We start from the raw sequence: 18,409 nt of genomic DNA on the forward strand, positions 1-18,409 counted from the left end.
CCCCCTCAACTCCTAATCTTTATTCATATGTTATCTTCTTAACAAGGTCTGCCCTATTTGATATTTTAACCCCCTAATCCCAATTTTCCTTATCTTAATCCATCATGTTGAAAGGCAATTAGGATTTACATTATTTTCTTCAAGGATATTCCATTTCCCCAGCACCATTTGTTGAAAAGACATTTCTTCCGCTACTGGATTGCAGTGGCATTTTTGTCATAAATCAGGAGAATGTATATTTGTGGATGTGTTTTTGAACTCTCTCCTCTTTTCCAATAATCTACTTGCCTTTCCTTGCATGAATGCTACCGTGACTTAATTACCAAAGCTTCATGTTAAGTCAATATTAAGTGCTATAATTTTCCAAACATTTTCTTCTTTAACATTGACTTTGCTAGTATAGATTTTCACTTGCATGTAAACTTTAGATTTGGTTTATCAGTTACCGTTTTTAAAAAATCTGAGAGAATTGACATTTTAACAGCAATCCTTGAACATGCTATCTGACTGTACTTATTTAGGTCTTCATTGAATGATCTGAGAACTGTTTTTTGTAGATTCCAGTGTAGAGAGGTCCAATACGTCTTTTTTAGATTTATGCCCAGATATTTGGTATTTGTAATATCTCTGTAAATAGTATTTCTTTAAATTTCATTTTCTGTTTGTCTGGTGCTAGTATATAGAAATAGTTATTTTTTCTATATTGACTTTGTATCTATCTAGTGACCTTGCTGCATTCATCCATTAATTCAAATTATTTGTAGATTATTGTATATATACATATATACAATCATGCCATATGTGAATAATGACAAATTTATATACTTTTTCTTTAGTTCCATTATATCTTTTTCTTCTACTTGTGTAAACTATGTTGAATAGAAATGGTAACAATGGAAATGTTTGTCTTATTCCTGACCTCAGGAGAAAGAGTTTAACATATTTAGCATTTCACTGTTAAATCTGATATTAGCTATATGTTTTTATATAGTATTGTTTATCACATTAATATCTTGCCAGATTTTTAGTTTCTTGAGTGGCATTTATTTTGGATGGCAGTTAAATTTTATCAAATATTTGTTTCTTTATCTATTAATATGATCATATGATTTCCTCCTTTTGTTCCATTAATGTAGTGAATTTTACTGATTGATATTTATATGATAGAAAAATTCTTGCATCGTGAGGAGATAATTCTTCAGTAAATATACATTGCATAAGTTATTAAATAAATAATAAATAAACAATGTTCATTGACTAATTATAATTGATCAAATAGTATTATATGCATGTATGTTTATAAAACATTTTACAGAGTTTTAATACATACGAAGTAATTAGCAGAACATCTAGGGCATCACAGCCACTTAATAAATGTAAACTACATGAAAAATAGGAACTATTGGGAGAGAATGGCAGGGGAAGAGTCTGTCTCATTAAGGTACAATTACAGATGGAATAAGAGACCTAAGTTGCTAAGTTTATAAGTAGAATGGCTTTATAAAATCCTGTAATTTGTAATGAAGAAATTGGACTACAAATTTATAAATCACTGAATCACATGATATTTTTCTTTTCTCCCAGTTGCTTAATGGGCTATGTCAACAACAGCCTATCCTTCTTTGACCTGAGTGAACTCGGCATGGGAAAATCTGGTTATTGCAGGTACTTACAGCCATCTTTCCGGCTTGCTTTCTCCTTTCCATCTCCTCCCCTCTACATGTTAATGATCCCATTTAAACTGTCATTTTGGCAAAGCAAAAGTATTTAGGGCCTCCACGCTTTTATCTCTATTCTTCATTCTCTCTGTTTTTGTGGATTTCAGGTACCGAGACTACAGAGGTCCCCCCTGGAGCTCCAAACCCTATGAGTTCACCTTGCAATACTGGCATATCCTCGCTGCTCGATTGGCCTTCATTATCGTGTTTGAGGTTAGTCACAAACTGGGAAGAAAATTTCTGTAGGTAAAAGCTTTTCCAACTAGTATATCAATTATCTCTTTGAAGTTCCTCACTGACTTCCAGAAAAGGACTTACGCAGGTCCCAGTGAAAGCTCAGATACAATGAATCTGTTATAACAAGTGTAAAAAAGTAAGAGCTGAATAACGTAAGAATGTACATCAGTGGGTATTTATACCAGAAAATCAAGCTTAAAAAAAAAAAAAAAAACTACTACACTGAAGTTGGCTTGTATGTAGCTTCTAGTAGCCAAAGTTTTTTGGTGTTTTTTTTTTTTTTTTTAAAAAAAAGGATGGTTTTCATCATCTGATAAAAGAATCCATATCTATTCATGAGGATGGAAAAATTGATTTTCTGGACAATCAACTCTAATTACAATCGATCACATTTGGGGATGTTGGATGATCCAATACATTATGCCTGAGAACTCTTATTAAAAAAATGCATAAACTTTTATTATCAGAGTTATGCAATAATATTAGATTATAATCTTGTGGTAACCATTATTCTACTCTCAACCTCCATGAGATCAACTTTTATATCTCCCACATATGAATGAGAACATGCAATATTTGGCTTTCTGTACCTGGATAATTTCACTTAATGTAATTACTTTCTGTTCCATCCATATTGCTGCAAATGACAGGATTTCATTCTCTCTTATGGAAAGAATGAATAATATTAAAGTGCATATGTACACCACATTTTCTTTATCCATTCATCCATTGATGGGCGCTTAGGTTGATTCCATATCTTGCCTATTATTAATAGTGCTGTAATAAACATGGGAGTTTAGATATCTCTTTGATGTACTGATTTCCTTTCCTTTAGATATATCTGTAGCAGTGGGATTGCTAGATAATATGGTAGATCTATTTTTTGTCTTTTGAGGAACCTACATACTGTTTTCCATAGTGGCTGTAGTAATTTACATTCCCACCAACAGTGTACAAGGGTTCTCCTTTCTCTACATCCTCACCAGCATCTTTTGTATAATTTTTTTCATCATAGCCTTTTAACTGGGGTGAGATGATACCTCATTATGTTTTGATTTATGTTTCTCTTATGATTAGTGATGTTGAGCATTTTTATATACCTTTTGGTCATTTGTATGTCTTCCTTTGCAAACTGTCTATTCAGATAATTTGCTCACTTTTAAATTAGATTACTTGTACTTTTCCTGTGAGCTGTTTGAGTTTCTCGTATAATCTGTTCGTTAATCCCTTGACAGATGGGTAGTTTGCAAATATTTTCTCCTATTCTATAGATTGTCTCTTCACTCTGTACATTGTTTTCTTTGCTGTGTATAAGCTTTTTAATTCGATGTAATCCCATTGGTCTATTTTTGCTTTTCTTGCCTGTACTTATGAGGTCTTATCCAAAAAAATCTCTGGCCAGACCAATGTCCTAATGCAATTCCCCAATGTGTTCTTCTAGTAGTTTCACAGTTTCAGGTCTTACATTTAAATCTTTAATCCATCTTGATGTGATTTTGCATATGGTGAGAGACAGGGGTCTAGTTTCATTCTTCTGCATATAAATATCCAGTTTTCCCAGCACCATTTATTGAAGAGACTGTCTTTTGTTGCATTAAGCATTTTTCTCCTTAGAGTACCATTTAGAATGAATTCCTTGATGATAAAAATAATTCTCCATTAAGTTCTAGTAGTGTTATTAAAATTATACTAAATTCTTTTTTCCATAGGAACTTGAAACATATCCCTTTTTTCTAATTTAAGTTATAACAAATGTTTTTGAGTGTTATTTCTGTACTCTTGTGATGTATTCCTGGATATTTCAGGAATATCAAATATTTGATCAGGAAAAAAATTTCCGATTACCTGCTTTTTTTATATGGGAATATGTGAACTTCTTTACTGTAATCTACTGTGCAATGCACTTTCTTGGGATACATACAGCAAGCTCACCTAAAAGTGCCTTGAATTTTTCTTTTCCAAATAGACTATTGTCTAGTAAAAGGTCTTTGGGTAAATATGTTCTTTTCCACAGATCATGCTAACTCTATCTCTATCAGTATGATATTTTTCCTTTCTGAGAAATTGAAAGATCTACCCTTTTTCAGAGCAAAAAGAAAAGGCTCATTTATAATAATAAGAGTAATATTTAAGCAGTGCTTACATTATGCCAAGCTTGCCTTTAAGCCTTTTTTATATGTGTGTGTGTATGTGTGTGTGTGTGTGTGTGTGTGTGTATTCATTTAATCCTCATATCAACCTTTAAAGAGATCCTACTATTCATTTTAGAGGTAAGACACAGAATGTAAGTGATTTGCCTAAAGCTTCGCAGCTAATGAATATGAGAATAGGATTCAGACTCCAACAGTTTTTTATTCAACATCTATACTCTTAAGCATAGGCATATTGCCTTTTGAGTTTCATTCCTGATTTTTTTAGTACAATACTTTTATCAGTTCATTTTTTAAAATGTAAGTAACACGTTTTTATCATAGAATAATCATGTGCTAGAGGTAAACTAAGTGAAGCCGTTATCATGATATATGAACTTAATAGAATAGAAATTATGAAAAATATATGTGCTGGAGGTTGAGTCTAATCCCAGCAGACTGTATTCTATGTGGTTTGTACAGTATGTATTATGATCTATTGGACATGGGTTTTCCCTGGTTGTGATCTTTCTCATCTATATATAATAATGCATGTCATAATAATATTCTATAATATGTAAGATTTTATAGGCATAAATTTAAGATTTATTCAGTGTTTATCAAGTGATACCAACATGTGCCAGCACAAAGAGAAAACAATTTTGTTTCTTCCTAATGCTTAAGTGATAGAAGGCAACAGTAGTATCTCCAATATAATTTTTGAAAATACTAATATTCTAGATGGTACATACTAAGTTCTGAGGCTTGATTTTAAGACAAATGCAACATTGTTCATGATTGTACTGTTTATAATTAGCATTTCAGAATCGTTGAAAATCGTAATTTTTACTCTTCAATTTTCAGCACCTTGTTTTTGGGATTAAGTCATTCATCGCATACCTGATTCCAGACGTACCAAAGGGCCTATATGACCGAATACGACGGGAGAAATACTTAGTCCAAGAAATGATGTATGAGGCCGAACTAGAACATTTGCAACAACAACGGAGGAAAAGTGGTCAGCCTGTTCACCATGAGTGGCCTTAGTTGATGCCTGTTACCCGGTAGAGGTGGTAACATTAGTGGGAAGAAATGATGGCAACTTTGAATTCTAGGTGGGATCTAGGAGGAAGGCATACTTGGCAAACCATATATATGATATGCTACTTGGAAATGTTTCACAGCCATCTCTGGGATTTGGAATATCCAGGCTTCTAGGGAAGAAAAAGATGACTCATGACCTTACAAAGGGATTAGATTGGCATTGCCAGAAGCCAGGATCTAATTCTCAGAACCAGTCTCAGGGAGTTGTATGTTTGGAGACATCTGCCTTCCATCAGCTGCAGTGTAATAGAAAGGATGATGGTAAAGTTTCTAGAGACAGATTTCCACATAAATGTTCACAAGCCAGGCATGACTTAAAGTATCATGTGGTCTTCACTCACATTCTAATCTGACTTTGGAACCTTTGGTTGAGTTGAGATGCCTATAAGAAATGATGTAAATCAATTATTGCCTTTGCTGCCAGAAGCCCATGTCCCTTCAGTTTACAGGTTGATAGGAATTACCCTTGTCTCTTGCTGAAATTATGGATCTATGCCACAGGGAATTTATGCTGCTTTACATTGACTATGCAGTTGAAGAGTTGCACATCACCTTTAGTAGTCAAACCAAAAATCTAATATTCCAGAAAGAATACCATTCATTAAAATAATATTCTATTGCATTGGCTACATTCAAGTCTGTTTTATCGCCGGCAGAGCCAGTTGCACTGCACATTTTTTGTACTAAATGCCAAGAGAGCCACATGCTTATAAAATATGAATGGTTATTCTTACATCATTTAGAACACAACTAATCCATACTTTACTGTGGAAGGCTGTTTTGTAGTATATTTAATATTTCCCTCTCTGATTTATTACAACTCTCACAGAATATTAACTTGAAATGCTGTAAATATGTTGGTTTTCCTTATACCTTTGCACCTTGACACTATGTAGTACAAGTTACAGTTTATGCAGCTCTGAGAAAAGTTGCACAGTTTGCTATTGTCATATGTTTATTCAGGAAATTTGAAGCTAGATGCTCTGCAACACTTGTGCTTTTTTACAAATATGCACTCTTACTCATGAGCTAATGAAAATAATGCATGAATATAAATCTACATTATTTGTTTAAAAAATATCACTTATTTTGTGTTTTACTTTCTTTTTCATCACTGAAGGGAGTATTCTGTTATTATTATTGCCTTGATAGACTGATTTGGTTTATTTTTGAAAACTCTCTGAAGTCCAATTAATTGTGAAGGATGTAATTTCACTTTGTTGTGGAATTCCCGTTTCAGTGTCAACTCTGTATCTGTGAGTATGACTGTTCACTGACTGAGGAGGCAGGAATGATGGGCATTCAACTGAAGAAAGTTCAGAGGAGGGGATGGGATGGAAAGAAAGAGAGTGTTGAAGAGTAGGGGGTTGCATGGTAGAAATCCAGACGCTTTCCCTTGCAAAACAAGGAAATCCCACTTTTCCTCCCCTGAGAATGGGTGGGGAATCACACATGCACACACATACCCACATATACATAGGATTATTATGGTTATTATTATTTGTCCAATTAAGCAAAGCACATTTATTTCCAAAATTTAAAAGACCAGATTAAACACAACGGAAATAAAGCTGTGTATATATGCTAGTGTTTCACTGGTAAGAAAATTATGAAGTTTCTCTTCCTATAAAACTACTTTTTTAATTCTAACATTGAAAATGTTTTGTTGACTTTTCCTTCTTTCCTTCCAGGGCAAAGATTATAGATTATAGTATGATAGAATATAGATATACATTGTATGTTTTTGTCAAGAATATTCCCTTCCTTACTTTTCCTCTGATTCTGAGCAAGGGGAAGGGTCTCAGACTCTAAACTTCCTTTACATGCCATGTGAGACTGTTCCATTCAGATTCCACAGAGATTGTTTTTCTGTCCCTTGCTAATTTATAGCAACTAATTCCACTAAGTACACAAAGGAGTTTAAACTCGTCCATTTTTGTAACATCTGCATTTCCTTTTCTGTGTTAAGTAAATGTATACACATGCCTGAGTATAAATACTCTATGCCTAATGACGATATAAACAAATGTCGTTTCCAAATTAGGGGCACAAGACAGAGACATTTGTCTTACAGTAGTGCAAAGAATAATGATAGCTGTGTCCTTGAGAATTCTTCTTTTTCAAAATTTTTATATAGCCCCATCAGGGTTTAAAATCGTGTTGATTGACCAGAGAGAAAAATATGTAAGGAGAAACATTTTAATTAAAAAATTGTAATGTATTGATTTAGACAATGCCTTCTCTGAGAATTTTGAAACAGATGTGAAAAAAAGAAAAAAATTAACTGAAATGTTTCTTTCATGAAACCGTGCAATAGAAACTAGCAATGCCTGCATAATCATTGACAGTAAAATACTAACAGCTCCTCACAGTAGGTTAGTTTTAGATCACTTTGCTTCAGTTGAGAGAAATGTTTTATATCATGGTTTTTATATGAATAAAAATTATTTCTCAAAGATTTATAGCACACACAATTCTCAGGAATCCTGTATTACATGAATGCTGCTTATATATTTTCATATTCTAACTTGTCTACTCAAGCAAATATGTACACAACTGATATGTATGTGCATGCAGTCTGCCTTGACAAGTTGTTCCAAGCTGAAGAGCTTTCACAGTACAGTGTATGGAAAATCACTCTAGATCATAGTTGAAATAGTTTGTAACTGTCTGAGTCTGTGCACGCACTTTTAGATAAAATGTTGGTGAGTGACTGCATGATGAGATACAACTTCTGAATGTTGCACATTCTTCTAGAATGACTCTTGGCACAATTTATTGTACAATGGAATGAATAGGAAACTTTTTCACTCAATAAATTATCATTTGATATGGTATTTTTTTCTATCATTTGCATGTTACATTTAATTCTGCTTGCTTTATAAATATTAAATTAGGATCTGCTGAGTGTGTACAGGAAGGGGGGAATTACTCATTCTTCAGCTCTACGAAGTAATAGTTTCTTATTATTGCAGGCCCTTACCCCACCCTTAAAGTGTTTTGACTGTTTTTCTTCTAATAAGATCACTGTTGGCTTCAAGGTATTTTTGCACATTAAAGTGCAGCTAGGATATCACTCTGATCCTAATAATGCTTTTTGTGTTAGAAACAGATGGGAGAGGAAGCTTGGTTGGCTTATGTGAGGGTAATAATGCTTCCTCCACACAAAAGCACTTTCTTTTTTCACACTTATGCTGGCTCTAGCAATCACCATCAAAATCTCTTTGGGACAGGAATTTTATTGCCAATACAGCCCATGCCAAGGAGGGGAGGACATGCAGGGGCACCACAGCCAACTGTCAGCCAGAGGCTACCAACTTGCCCATTTTCTTTTTTTTCTTTTTTTTTTTATCTTGATGGTCAAAGTTGAAAATTCAGGTTTGACTAGTCTGTCAATTGGGGGCAGGTAAACATAGGCCCAGTGTGTGTGTGTGTGTGTGTGTGTGTGTGTGTGTGTGTGCACATGTGTGTGTATGTATACACACACACTCTTTCATGCAATGGTCATATATTTTGTGTATCAGTGAGCACTTACTATCTGTGAGATATGCCCAGTTCAGTCCTACTACGGTGATCAGATATTTCCACTTCATTTTCCCAAAAATTACATCATGATAAGGGTTTATCCAGGGAATCAGTTAACATCTTATCTCTCCTGATATTCGTGGCAGCTCAGAAGAGAATCTTTTAGGAATGGCCTGAAAAAAAGGAAAAAAAAAAAACAAAAAAACAACTTCTGATGGAAAGGCAAGTAGGCATTTCTATTTAAAATGAAATATGCCAGCAATACATATTCCAAAGGAGAGATTAGTTGAGCTTTAGCTTGAATCATTGATCAGCCCAGGTTCCTGCCAGCTAGGATTCATGTTTTTTAGTGGTGATAAATTACCTTCAATTGAACTTGTCATCCAGCTTAATCTGAAAAACCACACCCATTACCAATGTTCTAGCCACTGCATCCTAGTCACATCCACGTTAAGGCATCTTTTTCAGAAAGCTAAAATGAAAGCAGATAGGTAGAGAAGATTCTCATATTTGAGACCAGAGCTGATTTCTAGTACCATCAAAGTCTACCCTCAAGGAAAAGTCATCTATAAATTCGATCTTACTGCTTTACGACTTTACCAGTGTGTGCTTCTGTACAATTGTCTTTAGAGAAAGCCTCTTGTTCCACATTCAGCAGTCCTGAAGTGGGCATCTTGCTTGTACTAAACAGTCAGTTGTATGGATGCTACTTTACATCTTTTCCTAAGAAAGAAGAGAGTGAGATTTTCAAGCATAGGCCTGTATTGACTTTCTCAGAATACTTTCCCATCTTAGTTCATTCTGTATGGTAAATTGTAGTATTAACTCCTTACAAGAATTATAAATTAAAAATAACCCCTTAGGTAATTTACTATCAATGATGAATTATACTTGATTATAGTTTTTACCATTTTAATATGTACTATTGATAATATCAGTTGAATTTTAGTTTTTTGGAAATAGGTTATACTACAAGGTTATTAATGCTGGATAAAAGTGGTTAACCACAGTAAACCTAGATAATTTTCAATACAAGATTAGTCATACTAGACTTTTAAATATACAAATGTATATATATACAGCTAAAATTTCTATAATATTTTAAAACAATTTATTTCTAAGAGAATAATTAAAGGGAGACTCCTCTATTTTTTCTATTTCTCATCTTTGTAATAATATTTGATTAAGATTGTAACAGCATAAATATATTTGAATAATATCCTCTTTTAAATACTGTTTGAAAGCCACGTGGCCTATAGTTTTTTGTTGTTTGTTTCTCTTTAGAATGAAATAGTATAACCCTATAAAGCCACAAAATAGTAAAATTCATATTTAGCAGTATTATTTAAATTAAACAGAGGGAAAAGCTACTCTTCTGTGCTGTTTAGAGAATCACAGTTGCTTTGAACTGTGCATTGAATCATAAACTAGGCTGAGATACTGTTTATCAAGGTTTACATATATAAATGTAATACTTAATAAATTATTGATACAAATATTGCATTTTCAGGAATAAACTTGTCTACCTTTATAGCAGTAGTTTTCTCTTTTTTCAAGTACTTAGGATCTTTAGAAAAGTTACTCTCTGGAAAATAATATTTTACTTAAATTCTGGCATTAAAAAAAACTACTGTTTGGATATTTATGCCATGACTTTTAATTTACACTTGCATCTTGTTATTTGTAATTCTTAAAGTAGTCCAGCAATACTTGTTCTAAGCTAATGTCTTGGAAATCCTGAAGAGAAACAATGAAATGATTCAAGTTAAAATAAACATAATTTTCTTCCTATATTGCAGAGTAAGTATTGAATGTTCCGTGTGGACCAGTCACTGTGCTAGGCACTTCATATGATTTACCTCTGTAAATCCTCATAATAACCCTGTTAAGTAGGGAAAGTTTTTACTCGTTTTAATTGGTGAATAAACTAAGGTTTAAAAAGTCTTGCTCCAAATTACCTAGATTTGTGTCAGAACTTGTGTTTGCACCTAAGTCATTTGACTCCAGTCCCTCACCTCAATCAATAGCTGTTGGACTTCTTGCTTCACATGGTGACACAGAGAAAGTCATCCATCAAAATGAGTTTATTCAGATTGAGTGAAAGAGGCATTGAGGTAATTCTGTTCCATTTTTACCAATATTTGTGATTGTGCTTTAAAGTACAGAGGCTGGAATCAAGTTTGGCACATTTTAGGCCATTCTAGCAGTTCATCATTCATAGTGCCATTTATTGAAAATATCTCAATAAACAGCCATAAGTTTAACCCACTTCCGTGGCGTGGATTGAACTTGGCACTGGACAGGCTTGACACAACTCTGAGCTGACATTCCTGGGGAAGGGTGAGGGTAGGAGAAGAATGCTGTCACTGACTAGCCGAATCTATCAACTGTGTACTTCACAGTCCCCTTCTGCTTCACCACACAATGAACACGGTTTTATACACTGTGGAAGATAGTTTTCCTGTGGATTCCCATCTGCTCTCTACCTGAGCCTTGGATATTTTCATGTTTGTTCAATTAAGAAAAATGGAAAGAATCTCTATACTGACCTCTAAAATCTCTTGAAATGTCACTTCCTAATGCCATAGATTTCATTATACAAAAGAAAGCGAAACCATTTTTATGATAATATTAGTATTTTCCAGTTGTATGGCATTTTGATAACATTCCACGTAAGAGAATTAGGGACTAAAAAAGAACATGAATCCTAAAAAGCTCTCTGGGGAAAGTTTTGATGTAGTGAAATGTTTTTAGGATAATTTGTGAGTGAAATGAAAAACTATATGACCTATTTTATTTTTGTATAATTCCAAGTGAAAGTTCATAATTCTGAAATGTTTTCCAAATCATATTTACATACATATGTATACACACATATACATACATACACAGGTATCTAATGCCTCCTCTTAATCTAATTCTCGTCCTCAGGGTTGCTTTTGTTTGCTTGTTTGTTTGTTTGTCTTTCCTTCCCTAGCATGAGGTATTAACTAAGTCAGTTAGGTTGGGCCCAGATTTCAATAGTCACCTAATATAAATTCATAGGAATGTCTAGAATCATTTGGAAAATAATTGCACCTGTCAATTTGCAAATCCTTAGATCAATGGCTTAATTAGTTCTCCTGGACTTAAAAAAGAACGTGTTTCAAGAAATTCTATTTCTTCTCATTTTGACATTTCTCCAAATGTATTCTCATTTTGCTTCTTTGTTTCTTATCTCAAATGTATTTTTTGTCATGTCTCTTTATAAACCACAGTCCAATTCTTTTTTTCTCTCCCTCTGTCCTCCTCTCCTATTTGAGAGTGGAGGGAGAGAAGGCAGCAAGTGGGCTCTGGTTTATAAACTTCCAGTTTGTTTGTTTTAATTCTTCTATTGATTGTTCCCTCTTTCTATCTTTTATAATAAACACTGGTGATATAAGTGTTCCACTATCTCATGCTTCTTAAAAGAAGTCTTCTCTTCGTGAGTAAGATTTACACAACACAGACTTTGGAACTCTTAACTTTTGCCTATTTGGACCATTTCTTCTTACTTTGCTAATATACTTTTCTGGGCCTCTTACTCTTAACCTGTATCTGACATCTGTAGTAATATATTGACTTCCAAACTGGTTTTCTTTTATTATCTGTCCTCTCACCCAAACCTGGTGGTGCTGGTTCTTTTTAGCATTTCATTTCTTTGCTTCTTCCAAAAAACTTTCATTGCCCCTTCATTTGTCAACTCACCTTTTGATTTGCAGTGCCCTCTTGCTCCATCCAGAGCTTTAAAAGTTACTTTCTAGAGTTCGGCTGTTCAGATGTTTACTTCTGTCACCTGCGCCTAATGCAGTGAGTTAAGCTTGCACACGTGAGCTGAATGAGCGGACTATAATATAAATCCTACGGCAATGTATGTTGCGCCAAAGAGGAACGCTATGGCTGGGGAACTCTCCTGTGGACTGGTAAGCTATTTTCAAGTTTCTTTTACACAGTGTTGTCCTAACAGCCTGCTGTAGGTCACTCCTTCCATCTTTACCCAGTCCTGGAGAAAGACTCCAGACTTCTTGTTGAACTGAGTCAATTTTTCACTTCAAAGTGAAGGAGGGAGAAATACTGCACTAACAGCACAAAGGGAGCAGGGTTTTGGTTATCGTCGCTCCCATTAACCAGACATACCAGTCTCTCCTTCTGTGCTTCGCAGAATTATTTTTAACTATTGGTCAGTTAATGACGGTTAGGGACTGAAAGAGGGCTGAATGGTAGCAGTGAGGGGATGTTAATAGCAGTTAAGTGTTCCAGTTGCAGCTGCAGGATGGGGGGAGGGTGGCAGGTGCCATGAAATGTGCCTACATGTGTGTGAGGTGTGGTGGTGCCAGTGAATGCTGTTCACCCGTTTTATCAATAGTGGCAAAGGAACATTTAACATGCATATTCCTCTTCCCAGTCTGCCTCTAAACTCCAATATATTTTTTTGAGAGAAAATATTTATTTTTTTATTATTTTTTTTTATTTTAGCTTATTATGGGGGTACAAAAGCTCAGGTTATGTATATAGCCCATGTCCTGCCCATCCCCCTGAGTCAGAGCCTCAAGCGTGTCCATTCTCCAGACAGTGCGCCTGGCACTCACCATGCAGTCATACCTCCATCCCCTCCCCCACCCCCCACCTCCCTGAGTCTGCACCTTCAAGCATGGCCATTCCCCAGACGGTGCGCAATGCACTGGTCATGTAGACATACATCCATCCCCTCCCCCCACCCCCCATCTCAGTCTGATATCCAGTTGGTATCATTCCCCAGTGTGCATTTAGGTGATGATCAGGGAAACCAATTTTCTGCTGAGTACATGTGATGCTTGTTTTTCCATTCTTGGGATACTTCACTTAATAGAGTGGGTTCCAACTCTCTCTAGGAGAACCAAAGAGATGTCGTATCACCCTTATTTCTTACAGCTGAGTAATACTCCATGGTATACATATACCACAATTTACTAATCCATTCGTGAATTGATGGGCATTTGGATTGTTTCCACATCTTTGCAATTGTGAATTGTGCTGCTATAAACATTCGGGTGCAGGTGTCTTTTTTATAGAATGACTTTTGTTCTTCTGGGTAGATGCCCAATAATGGGATTGCTGGATTGAATGGTAGTTGAATCTGGTACTTGAATCTGTTTAAGGTATCTCCATATTGTTTTCCATAGGGGTTGCACTAGTTTATAGTCCCACCAGCAGTGTATGAGTGTTCCTGTCTCTCTGCATCCACACCAACATGTATTGTTTTGGGACTTTTTGATAAAGGCCATTCTCACTGGAGTTAAGTGGTATCTCATTGTGGTTTTGATTTGCATTTCCCTGATGATTAGAGATGTTGAACATTTTTTCATATGTTTGTTAGCCATTTTTATATCTTCTTTTGAAAAATTTCTATTCATGTCCTTTGCCCACTTTTTGATAGGGTTGTTCAATTTTTTTCTTACTGATTTTCCTGAGTTCTAAATATATTCTTGTTACCTCTCACAAAAATCAAATCACAGTGGATAACAGACTTAAACCTTAGATGGGAAACTATTAGAATTCTAGAAGAAAATGTAGGAAAGACTCTTACAGACATTGGTGTAGGCAAAAAATTTATGAAGAAAACCCCTAAGGCAATCACAGCAACAACAAAAATAAATAAATGGGACCTGATCAAATTAAAAAGCTTCTGCACAGCCAAAGAAACAGTCATGAGAGTAAACAGACAACCTACAGAATGGGAAAAATTTTCCAATATACTTTGATGGTTAAAAAACTATTCAAATGAAAAACCTGAAGTTTAATAAGACACAAAGCAAAGAGATTTGATTCGTTGCACGGTGATGAAATCCAGCCCTAATTTATTCAAGAAGAAAGTAGTCAGGAATGTTAGGGTTTAACATTTATTGTCACCTGAAACTTGGGGTTTTTCAAAGAATACCTTGAGAAGCAGCCATTTTGTTTGTAGTTATAAATAAGTATAAATAGACATTGGACATCTTTGTCTCTAGCAATAGCGAGTGCATAAGTTTACAAACAGGCAAGAAGTATTTAGGGTACATATGTGTGTGCATGTGTGTGTGTGTGTGTGTGCATGCACACATGTGTTTTCTTAGAAAGGCGTAATTTGGAACGCCATATTGTTGTAGCTTTTGTCCTTGGGGTCATAGCCTGGAACATGGACCAGGCTTTCTCGCCTGAGTCCATTCTGGAAGACAGATTCAGCTCCTTGTTTCCAGGCACTGCCATTCTCAAGGTTTTCCTGAGGAAAATGGAAAGACATATATTAACGAGACAGTCTTGAAGTATTCCAGATAAACATGAGGGAATCTTGCTTAGGCCTTCCCTTCAAACAATGATATATAAATACAAAAGAAGTACAAACAACTCTGACCCAAGACACTTCCTAATTGATAACTTTGATAATCCATGTAGGTACTATTTCTAATGATAATAATAACAAAAAAGAACAATTTATTGAGCATTTACAATAAATGTGTTACATGAATAAATTTATACATCTCCCACTGAATACAGCCATCCTGTGAGATAGTATTAATACCTTATGAAAAGAAACAAAACTGTGTCACAGATGGCAGTGGCCCCTCTCTACCTGTGAACAGCAACGTCTCTTGATGATAACTGGGGCATGTGTATGCAAACTCCCCTGAAGGCTTCTCAACATTATTTTTTGGCAAAGGAGCCCAACAGTGACACACTATTTCCTCCCACTCCCAACTCAGCCTTGGGAACTGAAGCCACCTGCATCAACAGAATTTATTACTTATTCCAGGAAATTCTTGCCCAGGAAGATAAGTCTGTAAACCAATAAATAACTTGACCTATTGTTTCTAGAACTTCCTCAAAATTCATTGATACAAACAATAGATACAAACAGCTGCCTTCTCAGCAAAATAAATCGCCCAACTAGGTAAACAGTCCCCTTCTCAGAATTATAGATGCTTGAATGGGGCAAACTCCTTGCTTATCAAACCACTGTTTACTTATAAAGACTGACTTCAGGACCCTCACCTGGCTATGTTCTGCAATTTTATACTTTCACATCACAGTTTTGCCCAGTTGCAATTAGAACTTCAAATTTAAAGATCGGCCTTCAACCACGTGAGCTCAGAACCCTCTAGATATCTGCCCCTAACCTCCCCATTCTGAGCCTCTGCCAAGGTGGTGCTCCCCCTGCTGCAGTAAGTACTAAACTCTGCTTCATGTCATATACATGCTATTCTGGTGCTTTCTGGGGAGGAGAGCTATTGACAACTCAGAAATATATGTGATGTGATATGGGTTCCGAGTCCCTCTCCCAGAGTCCTAAAGGAATAAGATGACTGGGACTAAAAGAGTGAAAATAAGTTTGAACTAAAAAAAGAAAACAAAGAAGGTAACACTTTTGCCCTTAATCAAGCTGGGAGGACAGACGCTGATAAGGCCAGCTGTAAACTTAAGGGTAAACAAACATTGCTTCTCCCAATATCCTGCAGTTCTCAAATTCCATAGCAACCCTTTGAGTGATTAATGAACAGTGCTCCTCCAGATAGCTTTGTTTTCATTTTCTGCTTCCCTAGACCCCTCTCAGAATCCTTCAGAGGGAGCCCAAACCTTACAAAAGACACGTCCATCTCCCTTTTGTGAAGGGTGGCCTTCCCCAGTTCCGCTGCCTCAAGTCAGCAAGTTCAATTTCGTGTAGCTACAGGCTGCTCCTGGTGGTCTTTGGTGGATGAGACTTTAACAGTACTTGGGCAGTGACTCTAGTCCTGCCTGACCTAAACCCACTTCTTAGCAGGAGAAAGAGCTGGGGGAATCAGAGAGTTAGGTGCATCTGCTGCTGCTTTGCCTGTACATTCCCCCAGTGAATCTTACTTTACACCCATGGAACTAGAAATGCTTGTGTCCATGTTGCTCTGCATCATCTCCCCCATTTCTCAGATAAGAAAAGCTGAAGTTCAGAGAAACTAAGTCATTTACCCAAGGAAAGTAAGACACGGAACCTGGATTAAGCTGGGGTTGTCCGACCCTAAAGCTTATGCTTTTAACAATGATAGTAGACTCTGCCTCCTACTTTGTTCCTTTTTTGTTATTCATTTTTATATTTCTCTTAGAAGTCACTTTTACAGGTGTTAAAAGGAATTTTGGAAATTGATTATTTGCAAACCCAATAATTCAGTCCAAAGGCACATTTACCTATATCAACATTTTTATGTGCTTCAAAGCTAATTAGCTGGCATAACTCTGAGGCTGAAACCCAGATTATTTCCAGTTCTAATATTCAGTGCCTGCCTTCCCCACACCCACCCTCACAGCTGATTCAAATGGGCAGAAGGGGAGTCAGTACGTGTTTTAGAAGCTCAAACGTCAGCTCACCTGCTCAGTCCCACCATCATGCTGAACTCCACACCAGCACAATGTTTTGTACTTCTTAGACCAAAAGCAAAATAAGTTGCAAACTGGCCTAATTAACAGTGGTTGAATATTCTCGCCTCTTTCGAGACCTATAAAGAAAAGAACAAATGGATCAGATGGTTGCGGGCTTCCAGGACGTCCTTTGAGGATTTAAACACTATCAACTTGAGAAGGAGGTTACTTTTAGTGTAAGGATGAAAACAAGCCTGACTGGTTAATAAATAGAAATTGGTTAACTGCCAAAAGGGGTGGGTGTCAGTTTTTAAATATCCATAAATTGTCAGGTCAGGCAAGCTCATAGCTGTAGAGTTAAACAGAGAGAACATATTTATTTTTAAGTATCGATCATGGAAAACTCTATTAGTACCCTCTGCAGGCCAACAGAAGGGATATCAGGAATTATATAATTTCTTCCTTTCAAAAAGCTCTCATTTTTTAGCCAAATCAGATATATTCGGTATTTGGAAAATTTGCAAGAGTATTTGTACTGTTTCTTCTTCTTTTCACCCCAATATTCTGGACAAGCAATGCCCTCATGTTCCTCTCAGCTACTCTTGACTTTCTTCACACCTCCTTTTCCTATCCTTAAAACATACCTGTTCAATGTCTCATTCTTTCACATACTACAGTGGAACAAGAGTCACATTGATATTCAAACTAAGATTTAGAGGCTGATGATACCCTCCTTCCAGAACTTTTTGCAAATTTTGGTGTCACGATGACTATTCATTAATAGCCAATCTCATTCAATGATAGTCATTAGTCTGATAGCCGGTTTAGTCTAAAGGTCCTTAGAGGGAGTAGTGGAGTACTAGTTACACACACTGATCCCATTCCTCCCTATGTGCCAGGTACTGTGTCCATCCACAAACTTTTTCTCAAATTCCTTTCTAGAAAAAAACAAAAAAATGTAGATTCTTAAAGTTTCAAATTGAAATTTAAGTAATATATTCCCTGGCATTATGTCACCCTGACAAAAGACATTTGGCCAAAGAGAATTCTACTGCTATTGAAAATTTCAATTAGTGTCTTCTACATACTAGGCACATTGTACATAGTTTATCTGTAATCCCAATAATTAGGTACATATTGTTATTCTCATTTAATGGATAAGGAAATAATGAACTTTTCTACAGTCTAGTAAATGTTGGAACATGTGTTTAGTTAAACATATATGATCTTAAAGCCTTTCACACTCCATTTGCCTTAATATGTTTCTAGGTGTGGGTGGGGGAGGAGGGATTGCAAAACCTCAAAGTTCTATCCAAAGGAAAGTCTGAATTAGAA

At 35.8% G+C, this 18,409-nt stretch overlaps 2 protein-coding genes across 2 annotated transcripts in view; one reads left to right on the top strand and one right to left on the bottom strand.

Annotated features, from left to right (window-relative positions):
- The window catches only part of ANO3 (anoctamin 3), a 407,322-nt gene extending 399,297 nt beyond the window's left edge, over positions 1 to 8,025 (top strand). The window contains exons 27-29 of the mRNA XM_045557695.1: positions 1,585 to 1,665; positions 1,826 to 1,931; positions 4,949 to 8,025. Coding sequence (XP_045413651.1) covers positions 1,585 to 1,665; positions 1,826 to 1,931; positions 4,949 to 5,131 — 370 coding nt within the window. The 3' untranslated portion in view covers positions 5,132 to 8,025. The remainder of the gene's footprint in view (positions 1 to 1,584; positions 1,666 to 1,825; positions 1,932 to 4,948) is intronic.
- A 6,571-nt stretch (positions 8,026 to 14,596) lies between these two features.
- SLC5A12 (solute carrier family 5 member 12) overlaps positions 14,597 to 18,409 on the bottom strand; it is a 53,076-nt gene continuing 49,263 nt past the window's right edge. Inside the window, exons 14-15 of the mRNA XM_045557696.1 lie at positions 17,084 to 17,211; positions 14,597 to 14,969 (exon numbers count right to left, since the gene is read on the bottom strand). Coding sequence (XP_045413652.1) covers positions 14,820 to 14,969; positions 17,084 to 17,211 — 278 coding nt within the window. The 3' untranslated portion in view covers positions 14,597 to 14,819. The remainder of the gene's footprint in view (positions 14,970 to 17,083; positions 17,212 to 18,409) is intronic.

This window comes from Lemur catta, chromosome 7, assembly GCF_020740605.2.
Source record: "Lemur catta isolate mLemCat1 chromosome 7, mLemCat1.pri, whole genome shotgun sequence".
NCBI classification, from domain to species: domain Eukaryota; kingdom Metazoa; phylum Chordata; class Mammalia; order Primates; family Lemuridae; genus Lemur; species Lemur catta.